A 24,989-nucleotide genomic window follows, 5' to 3' on the forward strand; every position below is an offset into this window, starting at 1 on the left:
TTTGGGTGGGAAAAGTGTGTAGAGATGTAAGAAGACAACGGGAAAAAAATGAGAATTCGAGGGTCTTTCAAATAGAAAACTGGGTAGTATGATACTAATTTGATTCAAGATAAATACAGAGTTGTAGAAATGTCCATCTTTACCTCCTGTAAATACATACACCCCTCCAGATTCCTAAGATAGTCGCCTCTTCCCCGTGGGTTAAAGGTGAAAGATTAACCGGACCATACTATCGCTGATGAAAATCGAGGGAGGATATGAACTACATAATATTCGCAAATCAGTACAAATGTCTTCTTAACCTTCATTTTGTTACTATTTGATTTAAATTAAGTATCAATTATAAAATCATTAGTAATGTATTCGTCTGTTTTCATTTCATTCTTGTCTTAATTTCCGGAATGACTCGATTTTTGACACCTTCTGATCGATTGGTACACTCCAAATTTACTTCGATTTGGCGCCATTTTGAAAGTGACACCAGGAAGGTATCTGACATATTTCTATGGTATATGACGTATTTGATGCTTGTTGAGGTCTCCTCAGGGGGCGGGGCGGTTTCAGGACGTTTCGCCTCCAAACTAGCCTGGATGCCAGGCCCCGGCGCGAAACGACAAATTATCCTTCGGCCGGGGAAGCCACAAGCCCCGATCCCAGATCATGCAGAGTTGGCTGCAGATATCCCAGGGCTGCAGGGTGTATAGTATTTTCTCTCTCACAGCTCAGGGCGTACTGAGGGGGTCTGTCGTAAATTTTATTGAGGGCAGGTTAACAAGGTTGACCTTAAGTGTCCCTGATATCAGTCTGGTACCATGGAGGTAGAAAAAGAGTTCTACTCCATGCTGGTACCCAGGCTACAGTACTGTCCCTGGCAGCAGGCTGGCACCCAGGCTAGTACATGTAAATGTATACTGGCCCTGGCAGCAGTCTGGTACCCAGGCTAGTATACTGGCCCTGGCAGCAGGCTGGTACCCAGGCTAGTACATGTAAATGTATACTGGCCCTGGCAGCAGTCTGGTACCCAGGCTAGTATACTGGCCCTGGCAGCAGGCTGGTACCCAGGCTAGTATACTGGCCCTGGCAGCAGTCTGGTACCCAGGCTAGCATACTAGCCCTGGCAGCAGGCTGGCACCCAGGCTAGTAGTATGCTGCCCCTAGCAGCAGTCAGGTACCCAGGCTAGTATACTGGCCCTGGCAGCAGTCTCGTACCCAGGCTAGTACTAGTATACTGGCCCTGAGAGCAGGCTGGTACCCAGGCTACCTCCAAACTGATTCACCGGTCTGTAAAATATTTTATCCTGTTCATCTTCATGTATTTTGTTTACCACACACCCCAAATACTTTCTACCTTCTCACTAAATAAATACCATGATACATTGTAAATGGGTACCGTATTCATGACGAACAGTGATTTTTGTCTTCTTTGAAGGAAGCTCACGGAAATTTTATATAATTTAAAAGTTGCCTGTTAAATTTATGCTACAAAAGTATAGTCTAGATCAATTCTTGTGACCACTTGAGGTGGACGTATAACAGTAGACACACCGGTGTTCAGCTTGCACCATTATATTTACGGTTTGTCTAAATACCTCAACCGTCCTCAACCGACCGCAACCGACCCGATTTTTTCAGGGGAGCCGTTACAAATTTGGATGGCACCCAGGCTACCATCGTTGGGCCCGCATGGGGAATCTCTGGACACTTTTTGCTTTATACAGGCAACAGAACGCAAAGATGTTGGTTTATAAATCATAGTAAAGCACAAATACTATCATAACCAACTCATAATAGCTATATACCGAGTGTTTTCCAGCCTGACATTCAAGCTGCTAAGCACGTACGCCTACCGGCTTGACCTCCATTGACCTCAAGGTGGAACGATCCGCGGAACCAACCAACAAACTTTGGGGGGTGGCTAGACAGATCATTTATTTCAATAGTTGGATGTCGATCCCTTCATGCTTTTAAATTTCATTCATACAAGCATAGGCAATGTATCCAGAGCATTAGAAAAGGTTGTTAGCCCATGTATACTGCATATTAACCCATTACGCGGTCGGTTGCGGTCAGTTGAGGTCGGTTGAGGTATTTAGGCAGACCCTTATATTTATGTTAATTTATTAAACAGTTAGAAGGAGTTTAACAATGTAATCACATGCAAAATTGCGGCAAGAGTTACAGCAACAAACAGTGATAGTAGCAGCCCATGAACTAAAATTGTCTGGACAGACAATGCTGTCAGTTGCATTACATTTGTCAGAATTAAGCTGCTTTACTGAAATTTGACTGAAATGACACCGTCAGTAACTGATCAGTTGCTTGCTGTCACATACCAGTATTGTTACATTGTGATTTTGCTAAGGGTGGTGTCCAATTGTCCCAGAAGTGACAGCAAATTGTCCTAGAAGAAACAACAAACCAGCCTTACAGAAAAATGTCCTGATCCCAGTAATACCACGGGTTGATATGGAGTACACTGTGTTGTATTCTATATTTGTGTCATTCCTGGCCTGTGATATACATGTAACTCCTTTTCTTCAGTCCCCTGGGTGGTCACTTTGGGCAGGTTTGACTTGTATGCTCATTACAGAAAAAAGTCATGGTTATCTGTGAAACAACACATTTGAAAAAAAAAACTTGGGTTTGTAGCCTGAAATCCATCTGTGAACGCTTTGTCTCCACTTCATTCCTCTGCTCGGCATATAGTGGGTTTGAAATCTTTGATTTATGTTGTTAATTTTGGTTAGTCCTTCTCATTCTTTAATGATTACTGATGAATGATTATCTTTGCAGGGTCAGGATCATAAGACCTTTTCTATAGTCCGGGAAGCAGTGCAATGGTATCTCCCAAGTCAGCAGCATCAGTGTTGGAGGGACTTGCCACCCTGTGTAAGACCCATGGGTATGTGTATGCTGTAGGGACAGCAGGACAGACTGTGTACAACTATGGAGCACTGGGAGCAGAGTTGAGACGAAATCTGCAGGCAGAATGGTCAGTGCTTTAAATCTTCCCAACTCGTTACAAATTTTTGCAGAAATACTTTTGCAGAAATTTTTGAGTAAGTGAAATACATGTGCATTGTCCAGTATACTACATACAGTGTAATATTGTTACTTGGGGTCTTGTGGCGTAGCAGCAGAGTGCTCGACTCGGAACCAAGAGGTCCCGGGTTCGAGTCCTGACATGCCACCGATCTTGTGCCCTTGGGAAAGCACGACTTTCCTCACTTCGCTCAGGTGAAAATGAGTATTGTCTTGTCCCCTGTGTTGGTGGCGGCATTAATATAAGTTTGAAAAACTTGAGTGTGCCGTCACCACATCTTGTGATTACATGTTGGAAATTATAATAAAAAAATATTGTTACTTCTAGTAGAAGTAACAATATTTTTTTTTTCTACTGAGTAAAATTGATTGGAATGTCAATATAGTAGTGTGAAGATTTTCAGAGGGAAACCATGGCTTTTGATATCGTGTTGAATACGTATTTTACTTTATTTCAGGTGGCAAAGTACAGTAACAACACAGGACAATGTGTTTGGGATAGAGAATGCCATTCAGCAAAGTTTGCCTGCACCAGACGTACACAGGTTTGGTGCATTCTACATGTGTGTAGGTTTTAACATTGTGTAATGCAGCTAATGCTGTGTGTTCTACCTGTGTGCATGTAGGTTAAGTTGATGTTACCGTAAGTCGCAATTCAGCCCCAGAGTCCTTGAAGAGGTTCATCAGTAACATACAGATTAACAGTTAGGCCACAGCAAGTAAGATTTATGGATGACATCAGGGCGCGCATCAATTTTTGCCTGATTTGGGGAAAAAAAAGAAATTTTGTTGTCTTCTGACAGTGGTCAACATGCCAAAAATGGGCAAAGATGTCTGTTGCCATGCCGGAAGGTGGATGACCGATAACTATGTAAAGAAGAGACAAGAAAAGGCTCTAATTTAATGTTTTGTTTCTTACTTTGATGCAGTGATATGTGATGCTGTCTGTGTATATGTGATGTTCCTACTGATGAATAAAAACCATTTGTACATAATGATTGAGTCAAAATTTTGAAATGTAGGAACCTTGTTTTTCTTTGGCCCGTCTTGTTTTTTTTCTGCCCGCTCGCATTAGATTTGGACTCTGGAGGAGGATGTCATCCATAAAATTTACCTGCTGTGGCCTTAGTAGAATATTCATCAATCAGTGACTGTTTTGAATGGCACTTCATGATCAAGATGTACAGTGAACGTAAAAAATTTGGAGGTACGTGTTTGCTACCTTCACGTGTTTGTCACTGATTGATGAATGTTCTACTAACTGTTAAACAAGAGTCCATAGGACACAAACCTCCATGATGTTGTAACACTGTGTGGGGAGTGGGAGAAGATGTGTCATGCCAACAAAATCAAACAACAAGGAAAATAATCTACAAGACGGCAATTACATTTGGGGGCATACATTATGTGATCAGGCAGTGTGCGTGTATCTTTGTGGCCAGTATATTACCTTTGGCGAAACACAAAGAGCTTGAAGGGGTTCTCTTAATTTTAGATTATTATTTAACACAGATATGTAACAAAATTATTTAAGATTTACAGTCACTTTGATCTGTAATCCAATCCAAATCCACCTACTTGGTTATTAGATAATGATACTAGAAAATGACTGTCTGTAACTACTTTTAACAGAAATGAATTTATTTAGGACACCTGGTGAGGCAGTGGGAGAAACCATGCAGACAGGACACCAGTCTTTACCTCAGCATCTCCAACATGGTATGATGTCAAGAGTACCTTGAAATGTTGAATAGCATGTTTGGTTGACCAGGGCTCGAAATTCATTTTTGGGAATAGGTGCACTGGTGCACCCAACCTAAAAAATTAGGTTCACAAAAAGTTTTTTGGGTGCACCATATGAAACAAAACCTAATTACAGATCTTAATTACTGCTCCTCTTGTTAGCTTGAATCTAAAATGAGAGCTAACTTCAAAATATTAAACAAGTACTACAAGAAAGATTTTATTATTTTTCTGACACTTAGATGCCAAGAATATCCGGTATGCTTTTATACATTTCTAATGTTAAAAATTCCTACAAAAATATTTGGGTGCACCAGTGCACAACTCCACTTTTGGTTGCACTAAGGTGCACATGCACCCAGTATTTCCAGCCCTGTTGACAGAATGGGACAGACAATGAGTAGTACTTGTGAGGTAAAATTTGTCCAATGCAGGTCATTTTGAATGTTACATGCATCCTTGCAGTAGATTGACATGGCCAGAAACTCTAATAGTATAGCCAAGTCCTGTGACAATCATATAGTTCAAAGATACCTTGTTGCGGTCTTCAATTTGAAATGAAGGCACAAAGACATCACACCCAAGTTCATCTTGCAGTACTGTCCAAAGCCGCTAGATTACCCATACTTGACCTTGACCTTTGTTGTCCCAACCCCATCCTACATTTGTACCTACCAAATATCATGAAGATACATGTACCATATTCCAAGTCATGACGATATAAAAAAAATTGCCAACCCCTATACTATAGTAGTAGACTGGTTTATTATTAAAATCAAAGACAAGTCCAATGGCAGCCAACAGGCTGAATTGACAGACTCATGTACAAATTGGCAAGCTGTATTGGTTCGCTTAAAATATCTAAGATTATTAAAATCACAAGTAGTGTACCTAACACAAAACCTTCTGGATGAAGGTAACCATTGCTGGCTTTTCTGTGTTCTGCCAGGTGTCCTGTCCCACTACCACTCCAGTCTACAGCTGCTGAATAACAAGCTTCCCTTTGGTCTGGCAGAGGTGGGCAGGTGTTTTCCCAGGAGGACAGCTGAGGAGGAGAGGTTTTTATACAGGTGCAGACAGACAGGAGCTTCTCCTATTCTCGTATTTTGCTATTCCTTTAAGTAGTGCATGAGAGATGACAGCCATGTCCATGCTGTATTTTGCTGTTCCTTTTTATGTGCAGTACAAGAGAGATAGCAGCCATGTCCATGCTATATTTTTGCTGTTCCTTTTCATGTGCAGTACAAGAGAGATAGCAGCCATGTCCATGCTGTATTTTTGCTGTTCCTTTATGTGTAGTACAAGAGAGATGACAGCCATGTCCATGCTATATTTTTGCTGTTCCTTTTCATGTGCAGTACAAGAGAGATGACAGCCATGTCCATGCTGTATTTTTGCTGTTCCTTTTCATGTGCAGTACAAGAGAGATGACAGCCATGTCCATGCTGTATTTTTGCTGTTCCTTTATGTGTAGTACAAGAGAGATGACAGCCATGTCCATGCTGTATTTTGCTGTTCCTTTATGTGCAGTACAAGAGAGATGACAGCCATGTCCATGCTGTATTTTGCTGTTCCTTTATGTGCAGTACAAGAGAGATGACAGCCATGTCCATGCTGTATTTTGTCCCACCTAAGAAGTCTGGTGCCTGGTTTGATTTGTTTCAAAGACAAAGAATGCAGTGGTGGAGAAAGGTAAATATTATTGTACTATTACTAGCAGGATACGGCAGAAGAATACGGCAAAAAAATAGCCATTAACAGACTACAATGACTGTCATATGATTTTCAAATCAAAACTGGATCCATAATGCTACAATGCCACCCTTCAGTAACAGATAAATGGACTAATTTTGTTGCCACTCACACTAATTCCATGTCTGACAAATCTTGAATAGACCCATTCGACTTTCACGGATCGCATAAACTGCTTACGTCACAGGGGGGGGGGACATTTTGAATAGAAATTACATCACAGGGGGGACATTTCGAAAGAACGCCGTTCTAGAATGCGGAAGTCGAACGTGGCTTGCACTCGCGGTGTCCCCCCTGGCAGATCACTATTGCAAAAGACAGGTGTCTATTTTCTTGGTAATATCTCTGGAAATGATAGAAAAAAAGCCAGATACCAACATTGTATGGTGGCAGTATGTACAACCAGTTAAGGTGATTTGTACTTACACCTGATCTCAAGGTGCTATAGCTATTTTATTTGGTCCTCCTGACATCGCGTAAATGATTGCCTGTGACGTAAGCAGTTAATTATGTGATCCGTAAAAGTAGAAGGTCTATTGCTAAGCCCATTTCTGTACATGTATATTATAAAAGTTTTTGGCATTTGACTACATGTACCTTGTTTCAGTCAATACTTTCTGCTCTTCCACAGTTTGCCAGCAGCCCCTCATCCTTCACAGTAGTAGACACATCTGATGCAGAAGACATGACGTATCCTACAGTAAACATTCAGTTTGCCTTCCCATGGGGGGTGGACACAGTGGAAAGAATAACCTTAAGGGATGACAGTGACTTGTTAGATCTAGAGAAGAAGACAGGACTGTCTTGTCAGGTAAGGCTCATCACTTTCCTGTCTTTCCTGCTTGTTACATGTACATCTGTGGTATGCTAGCAAGACAAAGGAATACTTTTTTCTGCATACCTGCATTGGTGCAGCTTAGGCCATTTTGATTTGATTATATGGATGACATCCGCGCGCGCATGAATTTTCGGCCGTTTCCAAAAAAAAAAAGTTTTCAACCATACTGTAAATCGTACAAAACAGTTGCAAAATGAGCAAAAATATACCATAAGTTACAAAAAAATTAATAAAAACTATACCAATGTCGTAGAATGCCAAAATCAAACGAAAAAAGACGAACTTGTAAAGAAATGAACTTGAAGACTAGATTATTCGCCAAACCATATTCTGTGCCATTTGCTCAACCCTCATGACCACGTAGATTTCATACAACTTTTTTTTTTTTGCAAAACTTTTTTTTTATTCGCACGCGCGCATCAGTTTTGGGGCTTCCGGAGGATGTCATCCATATAATCAAATCAACATGGCCTTACATTGAAAATTACCTACACCAGACAAATTTTACCTGCACCACTCAGACTTTGAGAAGTTTGGATCATTTTAAAAACTGTTGTAGCCAACTGTTCTAGAATTTTGCTGCTCGTGACAGATATAAAATTTTTAATGTAAAAAAAAACTATTATCTTTGATGGACAAAAAGGTTTAAAGACATGGAAAGAGGTTTCGTTAAACTAAGCTTAGTCTACCAGCAGAATTTGCCCCTCAAAATGCAGGAAATAGCATTTCAAACAACAGGGCAAGATTTCAAAATTTCCTGCCAAGCTTGCCCCCAGACCCCCCTAGGATTGTTGCATTCGTTGCTCGACTTTATGTTACGTCAAAATTAAGATGATGGAAATAGATTAGCTACAACATTAAGTTGATTCTGTTTAGGGCTGGAAATACTGGGTGCATGTGCACCTTAGTGCACCCAAAATTGGAGCTGTGCACCCAATTTTGTTCTGTGGCTGCACCAGTGCACCCTAATATTTTTGTAGGTATTTTTGTACTTATGAGATGTATAATAGTATACAGGATATTCTTGGCATCTGAATGTCAGAAAAATAATAAAATCTTTGTCGTAGTACTTGTTTAAGATTTTGAAGTTAGCTCCCATTTCAGACTCAAGCTCAGAAGAGGAGCAGTAAGATCTGTAATTAGGTTTTGTTTTATATGGTGCACCCAAAAAAATTTTGTGCACCTAATCTTTTAGGTTGGGTGCACCAGTGCACCTATTCCCAATAATGAATTTCGAGCCCTGCTGTTGAAGGGATGGTTGGTGTTACAAATGAGCTTTGTTCCTACTGGCAGGGGAAAGACGGCAGAAAGCTTGTGGTGCCACATGTGCTGGAGATGGAGACTTACCTGGAGTGGGCGAGTCTGGTGTACCTACTGGACGGGCTGACACAGGTCACACGCACAGACGTGGAACAGAAGGTGAGTAGCAGGCTTATAGAACTGGGGGTTTGGTGGTCTTCGGCTGTTTTCTGATTAGCCCAGTAGTAAAAAACGGGGGTAATTCAACCTGGCTGGCTATGTTGTCTTACTTGTCTATATGTAATCAGAAAATAGCACATGAAAGCTCCCAAAGACCCCGAAGACCCCCAAAACCCCCAGTTTTTGGCATGCTAGCTATGGAGGCTAAAGGTGGTTTGACTAGATACATAGGGATAGTAGGGCATGGTTGGTATGAGCAAAATGTATTATTATACACTTCTTGCATTGTAAATCAATACATCATTGTGATATATATAATTACAGTTGCCTGACAGGTTCTTCTGTTTGTAGATTTTAAGACTCCACTGCAGACTGGCACCGTACAAGGTTGCAGTCCTGCCTGGTCGAGGTACAGCATCACAACTCAGGGAGGTAACCATATGAAATACAATGTATTATCAAAGAAAAGATAAAAGGATCAAATGAACAAATTTTTTATGATGCATTTGGCAATTTATAATCTTTGACAAACCTGTTACCACATGTATGTTTACCAAAGGAAAACATATTGTTTTTGCTCAGTTTCTTCCTCTTCTTCTTCTCCAGTGACCTATGACTTGACCAATGACATGATTTGTTGACGTCTGTCACCATGGTGACTGGTGTTGGGTTACACAATGTTGCAATTTCATGGTCTGCTCTGCTCCTGTCACCATTTACTAGTAGTACATGTATGTGAATGTGTTTGAGTAAGAATTAACAGAGCAGACCATGTCCGATGGTAAACATTTTATACAACTCAAAATTTTATTTGCGGCTCATTACACATTGGGATATCAAGCAAAAACTGGGTCTACCAAATGTTTAAAATGTCACTGTTCCACAGATTACTGACTACATTGCCAGAGACCTGCGGACTGCTGGTATACCATGCTGGTACAGTGCTGACCCCCAACACAGCAATGAACAGCAGTATACATGGTAGGGCTCCAGCATTGTGCGTAGCAAACGAGGCACTTGAACTGCAACGAATGGATGAAATGTCATTAACACAGTATATATCATACCCGGGCTGCAATAACATTTGATATGGGTGTTCCAGCCCATGTGATAACTAGCTGTATCACACAGGGTTCTATTTGGTTATCACACAGGCTTCCAAAAGTTCCAAAGAATAATTTGAACGCATTTTACCTGCACTGAGTGCATCGCTTTCAAAAATTCTAATACCGGATTCAGACATTGGAATTGCTGTTTAGGGACACCAAATTTTAGCACATTTGTTATTGAAATGTGTGTCTTTCTCAGGTAGGTATGATATAAATGAATTTACAACACAGTATATTCCGCATCACCCTTGGTTCCAGTCCAACAGTGGGTGGGATCTCTGGCCTGTAATTGGGTGATCTGACCCGCGGTCGGGCTGGTTCCTCGGGTGATAATTATTGTGTAGTATTTAATGTCTTCTCAATAGTACTGATTTGTAGCTGTGCTGTCTCAAATATTGTGACTTTCCACATTTTTTTAAATGTTTACCGAAGGAAAAAAAAATATTGTTTTTACTCAGTTTCTTCCTCTTCTGTTCCAATTTGAAACACTAACCTCTCACCTGGCCAATGACATGATTTGTTGACGTCTGTCACCATGGTGACTGGTGTTGGGTTACATAATGTTGCAATTTTATGGTCTGCTCTGCTCCTGTCACCATATACATGTACTAGTAGTTCATTTATTGAATGTTTTTGAGTAAAAATTGACAGGGCAGACCATGTCCGAAGGTAAACATTATGCATTTGCTTTGCAAATGTTACTTCTCTAGTTAAACATAATAGAGTTGTAGTTGAAACTGGATACTGTTCTTTTCTCTGTTGGCCTACATGATATAACTTTCTAACTTGGTTGATCACCAGGTATGATGAGATGGGTGTTCCTTTCTCTGTGGCTGTGAATGAAAACACCATTAAAACTGGCATCACCCTAGTGAGGAACAGAGACACAACTATAAAGGTAACTACATGTAGTACGAACAACTGTAGCAAGCCTCTAGAATGCCTGTCCAAATAAATTCCATCTTCTCAATGTGCATATGCATGTTGATTACTGTCTTACTTTACCATTTGCCATTATGATGAGGAAAAATATTTGGTATCTGTGTATGTTTAAACTTAAAGGCATCCAATGCAATTTGATTTTGAGGGCAAAACAAAAATGTTTTAGATGAGGAAATCTGTCTGATAATGACGTTTATTGTCATTTCTTGGCATTCTTGACTGTAATTTCATCATCATTTTATACTTAAAGCATTTAAAATAGCCCCCAAACAAGCTACGTGAGGCATCTACGTGATTTTTTGGGTACCGCCTATAATTATCTAGAACCAGACTATAATACAAGCAACTGTTTTTTTTATCAGCGACATCACATTTTTGCCTGACAGATATCAGTATGATATGGGGTAGGCTTGATTCAACTTTTAAAAGAATTATCATAATAATGGTAAAATTAACTTTGAAAATCTAGTTTTGCCGCCCTGAAATTGCATTGGAGGCCTTTAACATCTGTTGTCTTCTTTGTAGTGCTCATCATTCCTTCACTTCTGTTTTCTGTAGGAGCAAGTCCACATCAGCCAACTGCAACACATGTTGTTAAGATACATGCAGGCCGACTAGACAGATGGAACTGCCTTATAATGACTTCTCTGAAGCATTTCAAAAGGGAAGGACTTTGTTTGGTGGTACATTGGAGTGGATAACTTGTCCTTCTGCAATTGTGCAGACTGAAAACTTTTTAGTGTAAGGCTAAGTGCTTGGAGCTAGTCATGCAGATACATGTATATACTAAGCATATGATCATTGTAAGTACATTTATACTCTCCAGAGTGGCTGTCAACATTGTACAGTATATCACTTTGAACCTCGTCCCACACAAACCTGAATCATGGCAATAATATCAATTTTTTTTCATTCAAAGATTGATTGTGCTGACTTATGAATCATGTACTTTCAATATACTACTGTACCTCGGTATTAACCTAGTGTGATACCTGAGAAAAAAGTACATGTATTTCAAACCCTGTACATCGATGTCAGGTCTCATAGCAGAAACCAGCAAACATAAACCTGGGAAGTTCCGAAAATAGCTTCATCAGGTTGGTAAAGCTTAAGAGATAGGGGAATTCTTTTTACACAACCAAAGAGTCTCACCTCGCTGACGTTTCGGTGTCTGTCAGACACCTTCTTCAGAGCTTCTGACTGGAGTACTGCATCTCGCCGCTATATGTAGCCGATGTAGGTGGCGCTTTTGCGGCGAGAACACTCCAGTCAGAAGCTCTGAAGAAGGTGTCTGACAGACACCGAAACGTCAGCGAGGTGAGACTCTTTGGTTGTGTAAAAAGAATTCCCCTATCTCATACCTGGGAAGTGTTTTTCTAATTGAAATTTTTTTTAATAAATTGTTTTTTTCTACTTTATCTTTGTAATTTTAGTCAAATCTATGGTCCTACATGTAACATCATAATTTATTTATACATCAGGGCTGGAAATACTGGGTGCATGTGCACCTTAGTGCACCCAAATTTGGAGCTGTGCACCCAATTTTCTTTCTGTGGGTGTACCCAAATATTTTCTTTTGTTTAACGTATGTAAAGATGTAAAATGTATAGTAGTTACAGCATAATCTTAACATCTAAAAAAACAATACAATTATTGTTATAGTACTTTTCTTGAAATAGTTTTTGCATTCTACTTAATAAATATTATCTTATATGGTGCACCTAATATTTTTTTTGTGCACCCAATTTTTTCGGTTGCGTGTGCCTATTCTCAAAAATGACTGTCGATCATCACGTCTCCTGATTAATCCGGTGAGATACGTTTGATGAAGTCACTCCAGTACCCACCCTTCATGGTGGACACTAGAGCAGTCCCTGCAAAACCTGTGTATGGACAATAACCTGGTAGTACATGTATGTGGGGCCGATGGATATAGTCTTCCCACTCTATGTCTCCCAGTGGGAAGCCACTGTACTAGTCTACCAGCTGGTTCATTACTACAAACAACATGCCCTGCCAGGGCGAGGCTATGTCGCACTACAGACGAATGGACCATTATAACGTGACAGTTTGTTTACCGCAATGAATGCCGGTCAATCAACGTCTATATTGTACAGGGTACAGGGGTGCGTAGCGCGGTGTGTTTGTGAAACGTTAGCCTTAATATAAGGCCTTTATACAGTACTACTTTCGTCTAATGTCACAACTAAATCACCCATTACGGTATGACTGTAATGCGAACAAAAATCAAACACACCTGACTTTGAAAACTTGAAATGATCGTTATTCTTTAACTGACCATTCTAGAATGTTCTTTAGAACAGGTAAACAGACTGTGACATAATAATGTGATAGGAGGCAGGAGAGAGTTATGAGTCATCAATAACTAACTGTACATTTTATAAATAAGGCAACTTCACCTGAAGGTATTGTAGTTAAAGTGTTTATTATTTCTTACTTCCGTGCACAAAAAAACTAAAAAGGAAGCAGAAAATAAACAGACAGGTCGTGATCTACATATACGCTAGTTTTTATTCTCTACACACTATTGAGTAACTCACCATTCTGCACAATTCCAGCCTCCTGACTACCCAGTACTGTGGTGTGTTTGTACAAGTTTCATGTTTATTGATGTGATTCAAAAACACATTCAACATTCTTAAACCCTACTTTTTTTTACAAAACCATGGCTCTTCAAATAAATGTAAAATAACGTTCAGGTTTTCACTATGATGTCCTGTAAGTAAAGCTTTCTTATTCCAATAATGCTACAAGATAAGAGGCATCCAGTTGAGCGGTTCATGTCATTGCTCCTCATACAACCAGCCAACTTGTCTCAAAGATGCGTATGTACACTGTTAAAACAATGTACAATTGCTAATTAGTACATCAAACTTGCTAATACTATCAGTTTTAGCTATTTCTAACAGTTCAATCTAGAGCCTGATACTTCCTGTGAAAGGAAACATCCCGAGACAACAAACTTTCCTGCTTTCCCCTTCCATTTACAAAGCTAACTTGTGTACCCCTCCCTTCCATGTTATATGTTCGTGCACAGCAGTACCTATCCATTAGGAAGATACAAGAAAACACCAGTTACATGGACTTTCCATTCATCATTTTGTAGTTCAAAAATGCTATCCTGTGGGATAGTTATCACTCATTGACAAATAAACAATCTGGACCGTATACATATTTGTAAGTCATGTTGACTCAGTTCAGAATGTAGACAGAACTAAAACATTTCCTGCATACATTTACGTCGTCTTGTCATTACTGACCATCATCTTGTAGGTACTGAACTTGTTCTTACCAAATAGAAGAAAAAATAACACTAAGGCCACACCAATTTAATTTGTTGGTTCTCGGATTCGCCTCTTCGTTTTTTTCTGATTTGCAAAAAAAAAAAAATTGATTCTGGTTCTGAATCAACTGAAAAATGCTCATGTTTTGCCCCCAACAGTTGAGGAAAGTCCTTTTCTTCCTAGTTGTTACAGTTTTCCCATCTATCATTGCAGTGGTTTGATTAAAAGTTCAAAATTCAAATGTTTAGATTTTAACCCAGCCTTTTGTGTTGACTTCATGGCTCATTTCGTAGCATTTAAGCCTATAATAGGATGCCTAGACCTGTTTTTATTTTTATTTTTTTCGCCCTGTCGCTTCATATTTTTTCTGAAAAAATCCGAGAACCAACAAATTAAATTGGTGTGGCCTAAGGCTCCTTTCTAATTAGGTTACATCTCTGACAGTTAGCAGGAATCTATGGATTGCTTTGAGAAGAAAGAACACATTTATATTAACATTTCAGCCTGAAATTAGCATGAGTATCAAGGTATGAAGAGACCATAACTTTCCTTTAAATTACCAGCAACAAAAAACTTACCTCTCAATGAGAACATGTTCCCATCTCTGATTTTAACTGCATGGTTACTTCTTTACTACACTGGGTGGGTGAGTGTGCACACTATCAGTACTACATTTCATCCATAAATAGCATATAACAATGAAATGCCAAGCTTTTAAATAGCACAACTTTTGTTACATCCTTTACAAAGTGTGAAGACAGTAGTGCTGTAAAAAGTACAATAGAGTGTGCACAATACCTTTAAAACTGCTTGGGTCTACATGAAGTATAATAGCAGATAGGAGAAGTGTAGAAAAACATTGAAAGCTTTTCTACATCTCATCCTGTCACAACATTTGTCATTGTAAGCTGAAGATTTATCAGCCAAGTTAAGATGTAGCCGGTAAGTATTTATATATCAAGTCCAAATATACTTGTCATCAAGTATCATAAACAGTCACCATCCCTTGTTCTGATTCTACTACTAATCCTAGATACTTGCCTCCAGAATTCTTTCAAACAATAATCTTGATGTATGCATCTACATATCTAGTCACCGATGTACCACACTGTTTTTTACATGGAATGGTTGTGCTTTGCTCAAACACATCTGTACAATGTTGTGTACATGTTGTAAAGGTAAGCTAAGCTCTCTTCCTGCTGACTGTACTGCTGCCATAACTTATGCTGGGAGCTTTAGCTGCTTGCCTTTTAACACTGGAAAACAAAGAAAGACAACCGTTAGGAAAAGTATGCTCCTGACAGAAACAAGGTTTGTGCAAGTGCATGTTTAAGTATCCAAATTAAAAGCGGGTGCAAAATTACAGAGGTATGCTACAAGAATTATTATACAGCAAACATTTGCTAACAAATACACAATGTTTACTTCGTCTTTACCTTTGTCAGAAGGTTATGATTTTGGTGGCATTTCTGTTATGTGGTTTAGCACAATAACAAGTTTGACAAGAAGATTGGTAGATGGGTAGGACTTGATAAGACATACAAAATGATTAGATTTTGGGCTCCCTAGAAGCTTGTTATGGTACTGCAGCGGAACTTCCAGTTTTGATTTCTCGTAATCTGGACATGCTAGGGTCATGAATTTTGCACAATAAACCATAGTTGTAGATAGTTTTTGCGCTCTGGAAGAAGTGACATAAGTTTTAACCAAAATCTTCAAAGCATGCTGTGCCATCTAGCCTACCTCTAGTGTTCCTTACAGTCCACATCACTCTCACACTTACAAAACTTACAATGTTTTTGATGTAGTCAAAACTTCATTTACCGTATGGGTAGATTCTCGTACTTGATAAATCGCCAACTTGTCTTGTTTGTATTTATCTTGGTTTTATCCACTTTGTAATTATGCATGTATCTTGTCAATGTGTTTTAAATGTTTCTTGTATGTTTTTGAGTAGAAGGTGTCATATAAGCAACTCCTGCTTTTTGCCTCATACTCAATAAATATATGTGAATAAATAAAAAATACCTTTAGTGATGTACAAGTAGAAGAAGTCGCAGTAGAGTATCGTCTGTACACATCCTGCAACAATGGCGATCAGGTCGAAGAAGCCCTCCGTGTAGTAGCGGTAGACCCAGTTGACGATGTACAGGGCGCGGTAGGAGCCCAGGGCAAACAGGTAGTGGCTGGTGATGGTCTCAGCCTCCCCAGTCTTACTGATCATGAAGAGTTGGGGCAGGATGGCCACAGACTCCAGGTAGATCGAGAAAGTCCACAAGATCTAGAGAAATAGTAAACTCTTCATGTTATCACACCATTGACAGTGGCAAGTGTTCCACTAATGAAGTAATCAACTCACTATAAATTAGTATAATGACTATTAGATGGGAAACTATTAGATGTTCTTTTCTTTGTTGTACTGATTATTCTAATGTTTTTTTTTATTCTGGGCCACGTTGAAATTCAACTTATCAGAATTGAATGGGCCAACCACCCATTTCAAAATTCAATGAAGAAGTAAAAACTTCATCATTATGTTCAGAACAGAAGGTTTACTAAGGTGTCTCCTACATTCTCCATATTCATTTCCAGTGTACTGTACTGATAAAAAGCAACACAAATCCTTTGTCGTAGACTAAAAATTTCGAGAGGTAACATTTGCAAAGAAAATGCATTATAAGATAATGATGTTAAAACTTCACATGGTCTAGCTATCAAACTACTGCTCTGTTTATTCTTACTCAAACAAATTAATATGCCATGGTGACCAGTCCCTCAAACCCTGTCCTGCAACTTGCAATGCAACATAATGTAACCCAACACCACAGGGTGCGACAGCACCAGTTACCATGGTGACAGATGTCTGGTCCAGGCCATTTAGCTTATTTGTTTGAAACAGAAGAAACGAAGCAAAACATCCTTCTGCGAAGGTAAACAGTCTTCTGTCTGTAGGAAATACAGTAAAGGCTGGTGGAATATTACAACTGGCGTGGCGTCCGGTGGCGTAGTGGTAGGTCGTTCGACTATGAAGAAGGGAGACCCGGGTTCGATCCAGAGTGACGTACCCGTGACATGTCTGGACATGCGCCCGACGTTGTGCCCTTGTGAAAGACACTTTAAACAACTTTCCTTACTCCAACCCAGGTGTGAATGGGTACCTAACTTCAGTTGGGAAAAGTCGTATTGAGGTAACCTTGTGGCGCCAAATGGCAGCCGCACAGGCCCTTGCGACAGTTCCATTAAAAAAAAATTTGTGGAGCAAATATGTGTTATCATGTGTATTATTTGTTGTTGTGATTTGTATTGATTATTATGTGATACCCTGCAACAATTCAGCCGTTAAAGGCTGCGACTGCACGGGTACTGTTTGGACAATAAAAACCATTTATTAATTAAAACAAACCTCCAACGGGGTGAAGTCATGGTTGACCAGGAAGGACAGGCCTCCTACAGGCACCACCAGGAACTCGATCCGGAAGGTGTCGTGATTGCTGTCATACGTGGCCTTGAACTTGAAGTACATCAGGTAGACGGTGCCCAGCGACGTGACCAGGTAGATGATCTTCATGACAGAGTTGTAGACGGAGATGAAGTTGGTGAACAGGTCCAGGTAACGGGTGATGAACACCAACGAGAACAGGATCTGACTCTTGCCAGACACACCTGAGGCAAATAAAACCATCAGTAAGGTTACTTTTATACAAGAGACAATACATTTCAACACTAACTCAAAGAAGACAAAGAACAACAGATAGTGAGTGAGTAAGTGTGTGATCTGCAAGCTGAAATTTTTGTTTGAAAAACCTATGATTTTTGGTCCCTTGGGACTAGGTTAATTTGCATATCTTTTGGTATACAACATGAACTTAAAAAATCTCTTGAATTTTTGAGAAATACAAGGAAAAGTTACCAGCATAAGGTCTTGTTGTGGTACTGCAACAGAACTTCCAGTTTTGATATCATGATTTGGATTTGTTGGGGTCATGAGCTTAGGATGATACTGTAGCTAGCTCAATATTCAAATCAGGACCTCATTTGCATAATCTATGAGGAAATGCTAAAATCTGAGATGAGTGTCATAGGTGGTGAATATGATCAACTCATAATCTATGCAAATGAAGATCTCATTAACATAATCAATTAGAAACATTTTCATACTCTTCAGTCATAAAGATGAAGAAAGGGGGTAGTGGAACTCTAGTTTGCAGATACCTTATCAAGACTGTAGTAAGAAAATCCAACTACTACTACTGCTACTAGTAGACTTTTAGCCTTGTGTGTGAGTGTAACAGTACACCCAGGCTGTCCCTACACACATGGGACCCATTCCACGGCTGTGTGGGCCAGCTGAGCAGTCACCCTGTACTACGTGGCACATGTGACATGTACGGTCTGCAGACTGTATGGAAGGAAGGACGATTCCTCTTCCAATTCCCAAAACTACACACAACCTCACAGATTCCCGGCAAAGGTTGACCGGATTGATACTAATTTTCGCACAGTCCGGATTGATGTACTTATATCTATATGCTGGGTTTCATCCTGAAAATTGAAGTCTGGAAATTATGCGGGAAAACTTCCGGAGAGGAATCCGGAGTGTCTCCGCTACAGCCTGTGCAGATACTAACTCGGGCACCACAAATACATATGAACGGGAGACTGTGAAAACTAGAGGAGGTTGGGTGTACGAAGAAGTGTTCTGGTCCATTCGACATTCTTGAATTATGCTCTATATTCTACATGTTTGGTTTGTAAACCAAACTGACAGTGACACCAAAAAAGTCCCATATTTATCGCTTCAAATTTATCTGTCTCGCGGAACTATGATTTATTCCTCCAGAAAAAGACGAGGATTGCACCACTTCGCAAGGACACATCAGGTAAAACAAAACAAAGCGCTTACGCCTGCAAAGGTATGCTATACCATACTATACCGGCATCAAAAATCGACTGACTTTTGTAAATATACACAAGACTGGTTCAAGTGGGGAAAATTATATTGAGAACTCCGTAACTGATCTGGCCCGTTTCTGTCCGAATTTGCGCCACCCACCTGCACATGACCTCGTCTTCCATATCTTGAGTAACAGGATGATGATGGCCAGTAGATGGGAGAGGTCTCCTACGAGTCTGAAGACGTTCATGGCTGGTTCTTACAGACAGCTCGGCAGGCGACTCTCTGCCAACTTGGAAGGAAAATGGCGACTGCGACGTGGCACGCGGAGCATGCTGGGATGCTGGGACCTGGCCGGCGCTGGTTGGTCAGTTGGAATTTGGCGCCAAACATGGAATTTTTGAGACGGAGCAACATAGCCTCTACCAGGCTTCGGGAAGCGGCTGAAAACAGTACAACTTTGTCAATAGACAGATAGTTGGTCGTAGATAGTATTAGATCGATGTTTTCGTCAAGTGTGCACCCCCCCCCCCCCCCAAAAAAAGCAGAGGACATACCTACAAATTCCAGATTTAGAAGTCGAACGGGCCTAGATCAAACTTCTTTCCCCCTTTCTTACGATTTCAGCCATTAGTATCTAGTACAAATGTATATGCGTCTATTATGTCCTAGCCCAGAGGTCCTAGCCCAAAGTTAGTATTTGTTAGGCCTTTGGATGGGAAAATGACATTTAAACAAACCGTCTGTAACGTTACTTTCGAAACGCGAATCTACCATTCGTACATCCTCTTCCTCCAGTGAAATTGTATGGAGAGTGTTTGAAACTCGTCACAATATCTTTGTATCTCGAAATTACATCTACTATTGATGATAGATAAGGCCACAGCAAGAAACTTTTTTGGATGACATCATCCTCAGACTCCAAATCTAATGCGAGCGGGCAAAAGAAAACAAGGCAGGCCAAAAAACAAGATTCCTACATTTTAATTTTTTTTTACAAAATAGACCTTGTTAAACAAGAAGTGATACTTATATTGTGCTATGTTTACTGCCAACTATTACAACATCCTTTTGTAGCTGCAACGACCTTGAGAAATAAACGTTTTCAATCATTGTACAAATGGTTTTGATTCCTTTATATCACATATAAAGGAAATGAAATATATCAATGCATCACAGTAAAAGACAAAACATTAAATTTCAGAGCCTTGTCTCCTCTCTTCATATTTATCTGCCATTCACGTTCCGACATGGCAACAGACATCTTCCATTTTCGGCAAATTGACCACTGTCAGAGGGCAACAAAATTTGTATTTTTTCCCAAAAGCAGATGAAAATTAATGCGCGCGCTGATGTCATCCATAGAAATTACTTGCTGTGGCCTTACTGTTAAAACTTTTCAGCTGTGTTGTATACATTGTTACATTAATTTTAGAATATCAAGCCGATCAACAATATTCCGCCAAAAAAGGCTGCAATTAATATGCTTTTCAGGAATTTTTAACAGAAACATTATACACATCTATAGCAATATAGCTGAGAACTGAGGGGCCGAAACGAAGGAGAAACAATTATTCTGATTTGATAGTATAGTAGGAGAAATTCGGAGCCTTACCTTCATCATGTCAGGTACAGTTGTGGGGTCTATATCTCCCAGCATCTGGTCTAGCCTGGACTCGAACCTTATTATTTATAAGCTTCGGTACGCTCCCCAACATCGCTACCCTGCCAGGCTACTTTGGTTCGCCGGCCCCTTTTCTTTAACACTAGTCTCGGCGAGGTCTGCACAGCCTATAGCAGGCAGGGACCACCAGACTCTTCTTCAGGGTCTTCCATACCCTGCGACACAGTACGATCTTCTGGACAGGCTGATCAACCATAATAGTCGTCGTGCTGCATCTGACGGCCATGGTCGCTTGTTGGCTTCCCTAGCCTCTACCAGGCTTGGCCGGAGGCGCCAAGCCGCGGCGAAATGTTCTCTCAACGGACAAACTCCCTTGGCATGCTTATCTTTATTTGGCCGATTTCTACTGTTCCCATGCCGCCTCCCCAAGCCTGGTAGAGGCTAGGCTTCCCTCCTCTCCCGTGGTCATTACGCAGTTGGGGAGGGTGTCGGCCTGAGGGAGAGGAACAGTACCTTCCTCCGGGGCGTCACTCAGCACAGACTTTTGATGGTCCCCTGTCTTGAACTTCACTAACTTTGTTTCGCTCACGCCCTGCGTTGAACTGAAAGACATTACCTTAGACGATGGCGATTTCAGCAGCTTCACAGCGGCAACTCGCGAGCAAGACATTGCACTTATCTTGCTTTCCATTTTGCCTTAAGTTTCGAAAAAAAAAGGAGTCGAAAAGCGAACTGACAAGCTCAGCTTGAACACGTACGTGTACACTTGACGTTAGCTCCACGCGTTTGCTCGTACACTCCTTTGTTCCGTCATAATGCCCGCCGCCCAAGACGAGAAACAATAAGAAGTTCCAGAACATGCGCAGGTGCGCCAGTCGAATCGCCGCAGTTACGAGATCCGTCTTAGTCTTCAAGTCCTAGATTGTCTAGTAGTTACGTTCTTCTGTTATCCTTGTATCCTATGTATCATGTTACTCAGTATGATGTACATGTAACATCACACACTGATGTATGCATTTAGCCCCATGGGCATGAACATGCAATTCAAGATTCATTTCATTCAGTGAAGTTTCGATGTAACGTTATATCATTAATTCCTGACGAATTTTAAATTCGTCATTCATAAATAGATTAACATGCGTTACCTTGGTAGCCGGCAGTCTTGAGAAATAATTGAGAGGAACAGGAAGGTTTTTACCCGAATCGCGGTTCAGGCGTTTCCGTGTGAACAAGGCTAAAGTTTAGACGATGACGTCACAACGCCCCCCTCTAGCCGATTTTTTAAAAGTGTGTGTGTGCGGCCACGAACCCCACGTCTTCTGGCTTTTTTATGACATAAGTCTCATCTGGAAAGGTTTCAGAATGTCTATTTGTGACGGCAAGATTTGAGCCTTCCGTTTATGAGCTTTGCCTAACAGCGAGCTGTTTGTAAAGTTGCAACATTCACAACTTACCCCCTCGGCGCGAAAAATAGAACGTGCCGCCTAGGTTCCATCCTTCGAACGCAGGAGTTTGAAACCGATTGTCGTCAAATTCTCCGGTTTTCAAAAACTCAGTAATTGAAACAAAATCCTCTTCACAGTTTTTATGTCACTTATCATATTGCAAGTGGTAGCTGGGGTCATGAAGTAGCTCATGCCAAGAAACGAAATTTATGACGCCACGCAAAATGTATCAAAACGTAGTCAAACGCGTGTGCAACTGGACTGAAATTTCACACCTCGCTCCTAGCTGCCGGGGCAAAATTAGAATAACGGGATCGACTGTTCGAAATTCGAACGTCTGATTCCGTTCTTAGTGTGCGTTCTCTTGTTTGAAAAAGTTGGCTAGCTGAAGCTAGTCTTCAGTAGAAGGAGGTTCATATCAATCACAAGAGAAGAATCAGAATCGAAGCTGGGTTTGGTGGATATGGTACCTACACAGAAGGGAGACGGCGTACAGATGACAGCTCAGAGGCGGTAATCATACACTGCTGCCCCCACCCAGGGCGTATACTAGTACTGATCACAATGCGCCAACATTCGCGACGGGTGGTGATCATTGGTGAGCCTAACAATCTCAAGCCATGTGTATTATCATAACATTACTTGAATAGCAAAGTTCTTTGATCACAACCATTTATTTTTCACGAACCGACGTTTCGATGACCGTCTTTACATTTGGAACATGTTCCTATGTATGATGTAACAATGCCTAGTAACTATGTCACAATTGCACTACGTTCGGAAATGCATTGTTAGGCCACACCGATTTAATTTTATGGATGACATCCGCGCGCGCATTGATTTTCGCCTGTTCTCACAAAAAAAAAAAAAAAAATCACGTCCTCCGAGGCCCTGGCCTGGCTCTAGGCCTGGGTAGCCCATGGTAGTTAGCGACGATACGGAGCCGGTGGTAACTCTGGAGGATTGCACCAAGGCTGCCGAAGTTCCACGGCTCAAGAACTCGGTACATACGTACAGTGCCGATTCATAAATTCCGCAAAAAGCCGGCTTGTGCCGGCTTAACATGTAGGATGTAGATGTACGTCGCCGGGGCAAATTTCCGTCTCGTAAACGGTCGTCGCCTTTCCGAACGGTCGTCGCCTTTTTATCTCGGCCGCCTGAGCGGCCGAGGTATTGTGCTCCAAAATATGTACGTTGGATCGTGTTTTCGACCGTGAAAAAAAACCCAATGAAACCAATTACTCTGCGTGTATACTTTACTTTGTGGGGTCGAGCTACCGGATGATAGTGTCGTTATTCTTATACAACGAAGTTGCTAAAAAAAGAGGAAATGCTGTTTACCACAAAACCATTGTTTTATATCATAGTATGCATTTAAGGTTCTAGAATTTCGCTAATAGCTGCGGTAATTGGACCAATAAATCAATGACATAAATTATGTACATTAACCTTCCATATTTGCTTAAGTCGCAAGATGTCGCTTTTGATTGGTGAATAAATCACTGTGACGCACGTAAATATTCACTTGAAATGAGAAATTACCGCCCAACAAAACGGACCATTAGATTCCCAGTGCTGTATTACTTTTTTGTTCTTGTGGTCAACTTGTTTTCTTTGCTTGAATCGCGTAAAAGACCAAGGAAAATACAATGAAATCGGCAATCGCCGAGCCGCGCCGATCTGCCGCCGCCATCTTGGATTTTTTGGAAAGCTGCAATTTGGCCCAAACCGCTAGAGGGGGCGAATTAAAATGTTTAATATATTCGGTCTGAAGTTTTTAGTAGCTCTAGCAGTAGAGGAGAAGTTTGATAATGCATAGAACGGATAAAATAGAATAAAATTAAATGAAATAAAATAAAACAGAATAAAAAATAAAATGAAAATAAATAAAAAATAAATAAAAATAAAAAAATAAAATAAAATGAAAATTATTGTAGTGGTTACATATACTTAACGTTATATTGTATTTAGCAATGATCATTTAGCAAAAAAAATTCGGTACTGAAACTCCGGTATTCAGAATCAGGTACAGGTACAGGTCCGGACCTGGACCTGATCCTCTGGACCTGGAAGAGCCGAACAGGTACCCACCCCTATTGCTAGTGGTGTAATATGGCTGTAATGTCGACACTGTTTGTTGAGTACTAGTACAGTATATTTATATTCCTAATCAAAAGTAACAGTGAAAGATTTGCCCATACATTGGTATTGAAATAAAGAGCACATTTTAGTATCGTTCACCTGTCAATTTGGTCATTTTCCGGGGGGTACGTTTATTCCGGAGGGTATGTATATTAGACTTTGAAGATTTGTCCGGGGGGTATGTTTATTCCGGGGGGTATGTTTATTAGGGACATGAGAGTAGTATGCATTAAATGTTATAAAGATTTGGTAATAACTGCTGCAATTGCACCAATAAACCAAGTTTAAAAAATTACGTTTTAATATTACCTTGAGACATCTGAATAAGTCAAGACGAAGGTTATGGAAGTGCACTATATTCCTCGGTCGCAAGATGTCGCTTTTGATTAGTGGCCTGAATGGAATTTCCCATATCGAAGATCCCGGATGTAACGCATGAGGCTGGTAAGGTATTTACTTAGCAAAAATAGCAAAATATCAGGAATTATAAGGGTATTAGGCATAGAGCCATAGGATAAAAATGGAGCTAAATATACTACGGGCAAGGGCAATCAATTACATTGTGTTTTATTCGTGCTGTTGAACAGATTTAAACAGAGTTACGTTATCCGCCCCCCCCCGTGAAAATTTATGAATTCGTACAACCTAACAATATGTTAGTGCATTAAGCTTGATAACGTTTGACAGCTCTGTTATTGTAGCCACTCCATTTTGTGTTGTCTCATGAAGTTATA

The 24,989-nt window shown here is 40.5% G+C and overlaps 2 protein-coding genes across 4 annotated transcripts; one reads left to right on the forward strand and one right to left on the reverse strand.

Annotated features, from left to right (window-relative positions):
- Window positions 1-450: 450 nt before the first annotated feature.
- LOC109481549 (DNA polymerase subunit gamma-2, mitochondrial-like) lies at window positions 451-11,987 on the forward strand. Of its 3 annotated transcripts, none has more exons than XM_019784137.1 (12): window positions 451-488; window positions 2,794-2,992; window positions 3,501-3,587; window positions 4,691-4,761; window positions 5,735-5,855; window positions 6,372-6,477; window positions 7,169-7,348; window positions 8,669-8,794; window positions 9,146-9,226; window positions 9,681-9,775; window positions 10,705-10,801; window positions 11,404-11,987. In XM_019784137.1, exons 2-12 carry the CDS (start codon window positions 2,838-2,840, stop codon window positions 11,461-11,463), a joined length of 1,179 nt encoding a protein of 392 aa, XP_019639696.1. In that variant the 5' UTR covers window positions 451-488; window positions 2,794-2,837; the 3' UTR covers window positions 11,464-11,987. The 3 variants fall into 3 exon arrangements, with proteins under 3 accessions (XP_019639696.1, XP_019639697.1, XP_019639699.1); XM_019784138.1 differs by having other exon boundaries at window positions 460-508; XM_019784140.1 differs by lacking the exon at window positions 451-488 and adding an exon at window positions 2,218-2,237.
- Window positions 11,988-15,261: 3,274 nt separating this feature from the next.
- Window positions 15,262-19,384, reverse strand: LOC109481564 (ER lumen protein-retaining receptor 2). Its single transcript, XM_019784157.1, has 4 exons — window positions 19,204-19,384; window positions 17,554-17,813; window positions 16,179-16,431; window positions 15,262-15,406 (listed from the first exon to the last, which is right to left on the reverse strand). The coding sequence occupies exons 1-4, from the start codon at window positions 19,292-19,294 to the stop codon at window positions 15,372-15,374; spliced, it is 639 nt and encodes a 212-aa protein (XP_019639716.1). The 5' UTR covers window positions 19,295-19,384; the 3' UTR covers window positions 15,262-15,371.
- Between the last annotated feature and the right edge of the window lie 5,605 nt (window positions 19,385-24,989).

This window comes from Branchiostoma belcheri, unplaced genomic scaffold (genome assembly GCF_001625305.1).
Source record: "Branchiostoma belcheri isolate BF01 breed outbred unplaced genomic scaffold, Haploidv18h27 scaffold56, whole genome shotgun sequence".
Lineage (NCBI taxonomy): Eukaryota > Metazoa > Chordata > Leptocardii > Amphioxiformes > Branchiostomatidae > Branchiostoma > Branchiostoma belcheri.

Coding starts and splice junctions, on each gene's coding strand:
- LOC109481564 (XM_019784157.1), bottom strand. CDS start 19,294: ATGAACGTCTTCAGACTCGTAGGAGACCTCTCCCATCTACTGGCCATC. Junction 17,814..19,203: donor GAAGACGAGGTCATGTGCAG/GTGGGTGGCGCA, acceptor TATTTGCCTCAG/GTGTGTCTGGCAAGAGTCAG. Junction 15,407..16,178: donor CTACTTGTACATCACTAAAG/GTATTTTTTATT, acceptor TTTGTTTTCCAG/TGTTAAAAGGCAAGCAGCTA.
- LOC109481549 (XM_019784137.1), top strand. CDS start 2,838: ATGGTATCTCCCAAGTCAGCAGCATCAGTGTTGGAGGGACTTGCCACC. Junction 9,227..9,680: donor CAGCATCACAACTCAGGGAG/GTAACCATATGA, acceptor ACTGTTCCACAG/ATTACTGACTACATTGCCAG. Junction 9,776..10,704: donor AATGAACAGCAGTATACATG/GTAGGGCTCCAG, acceptor GTTGATCACCAG/GTATGATGAGATGGGTGTTC.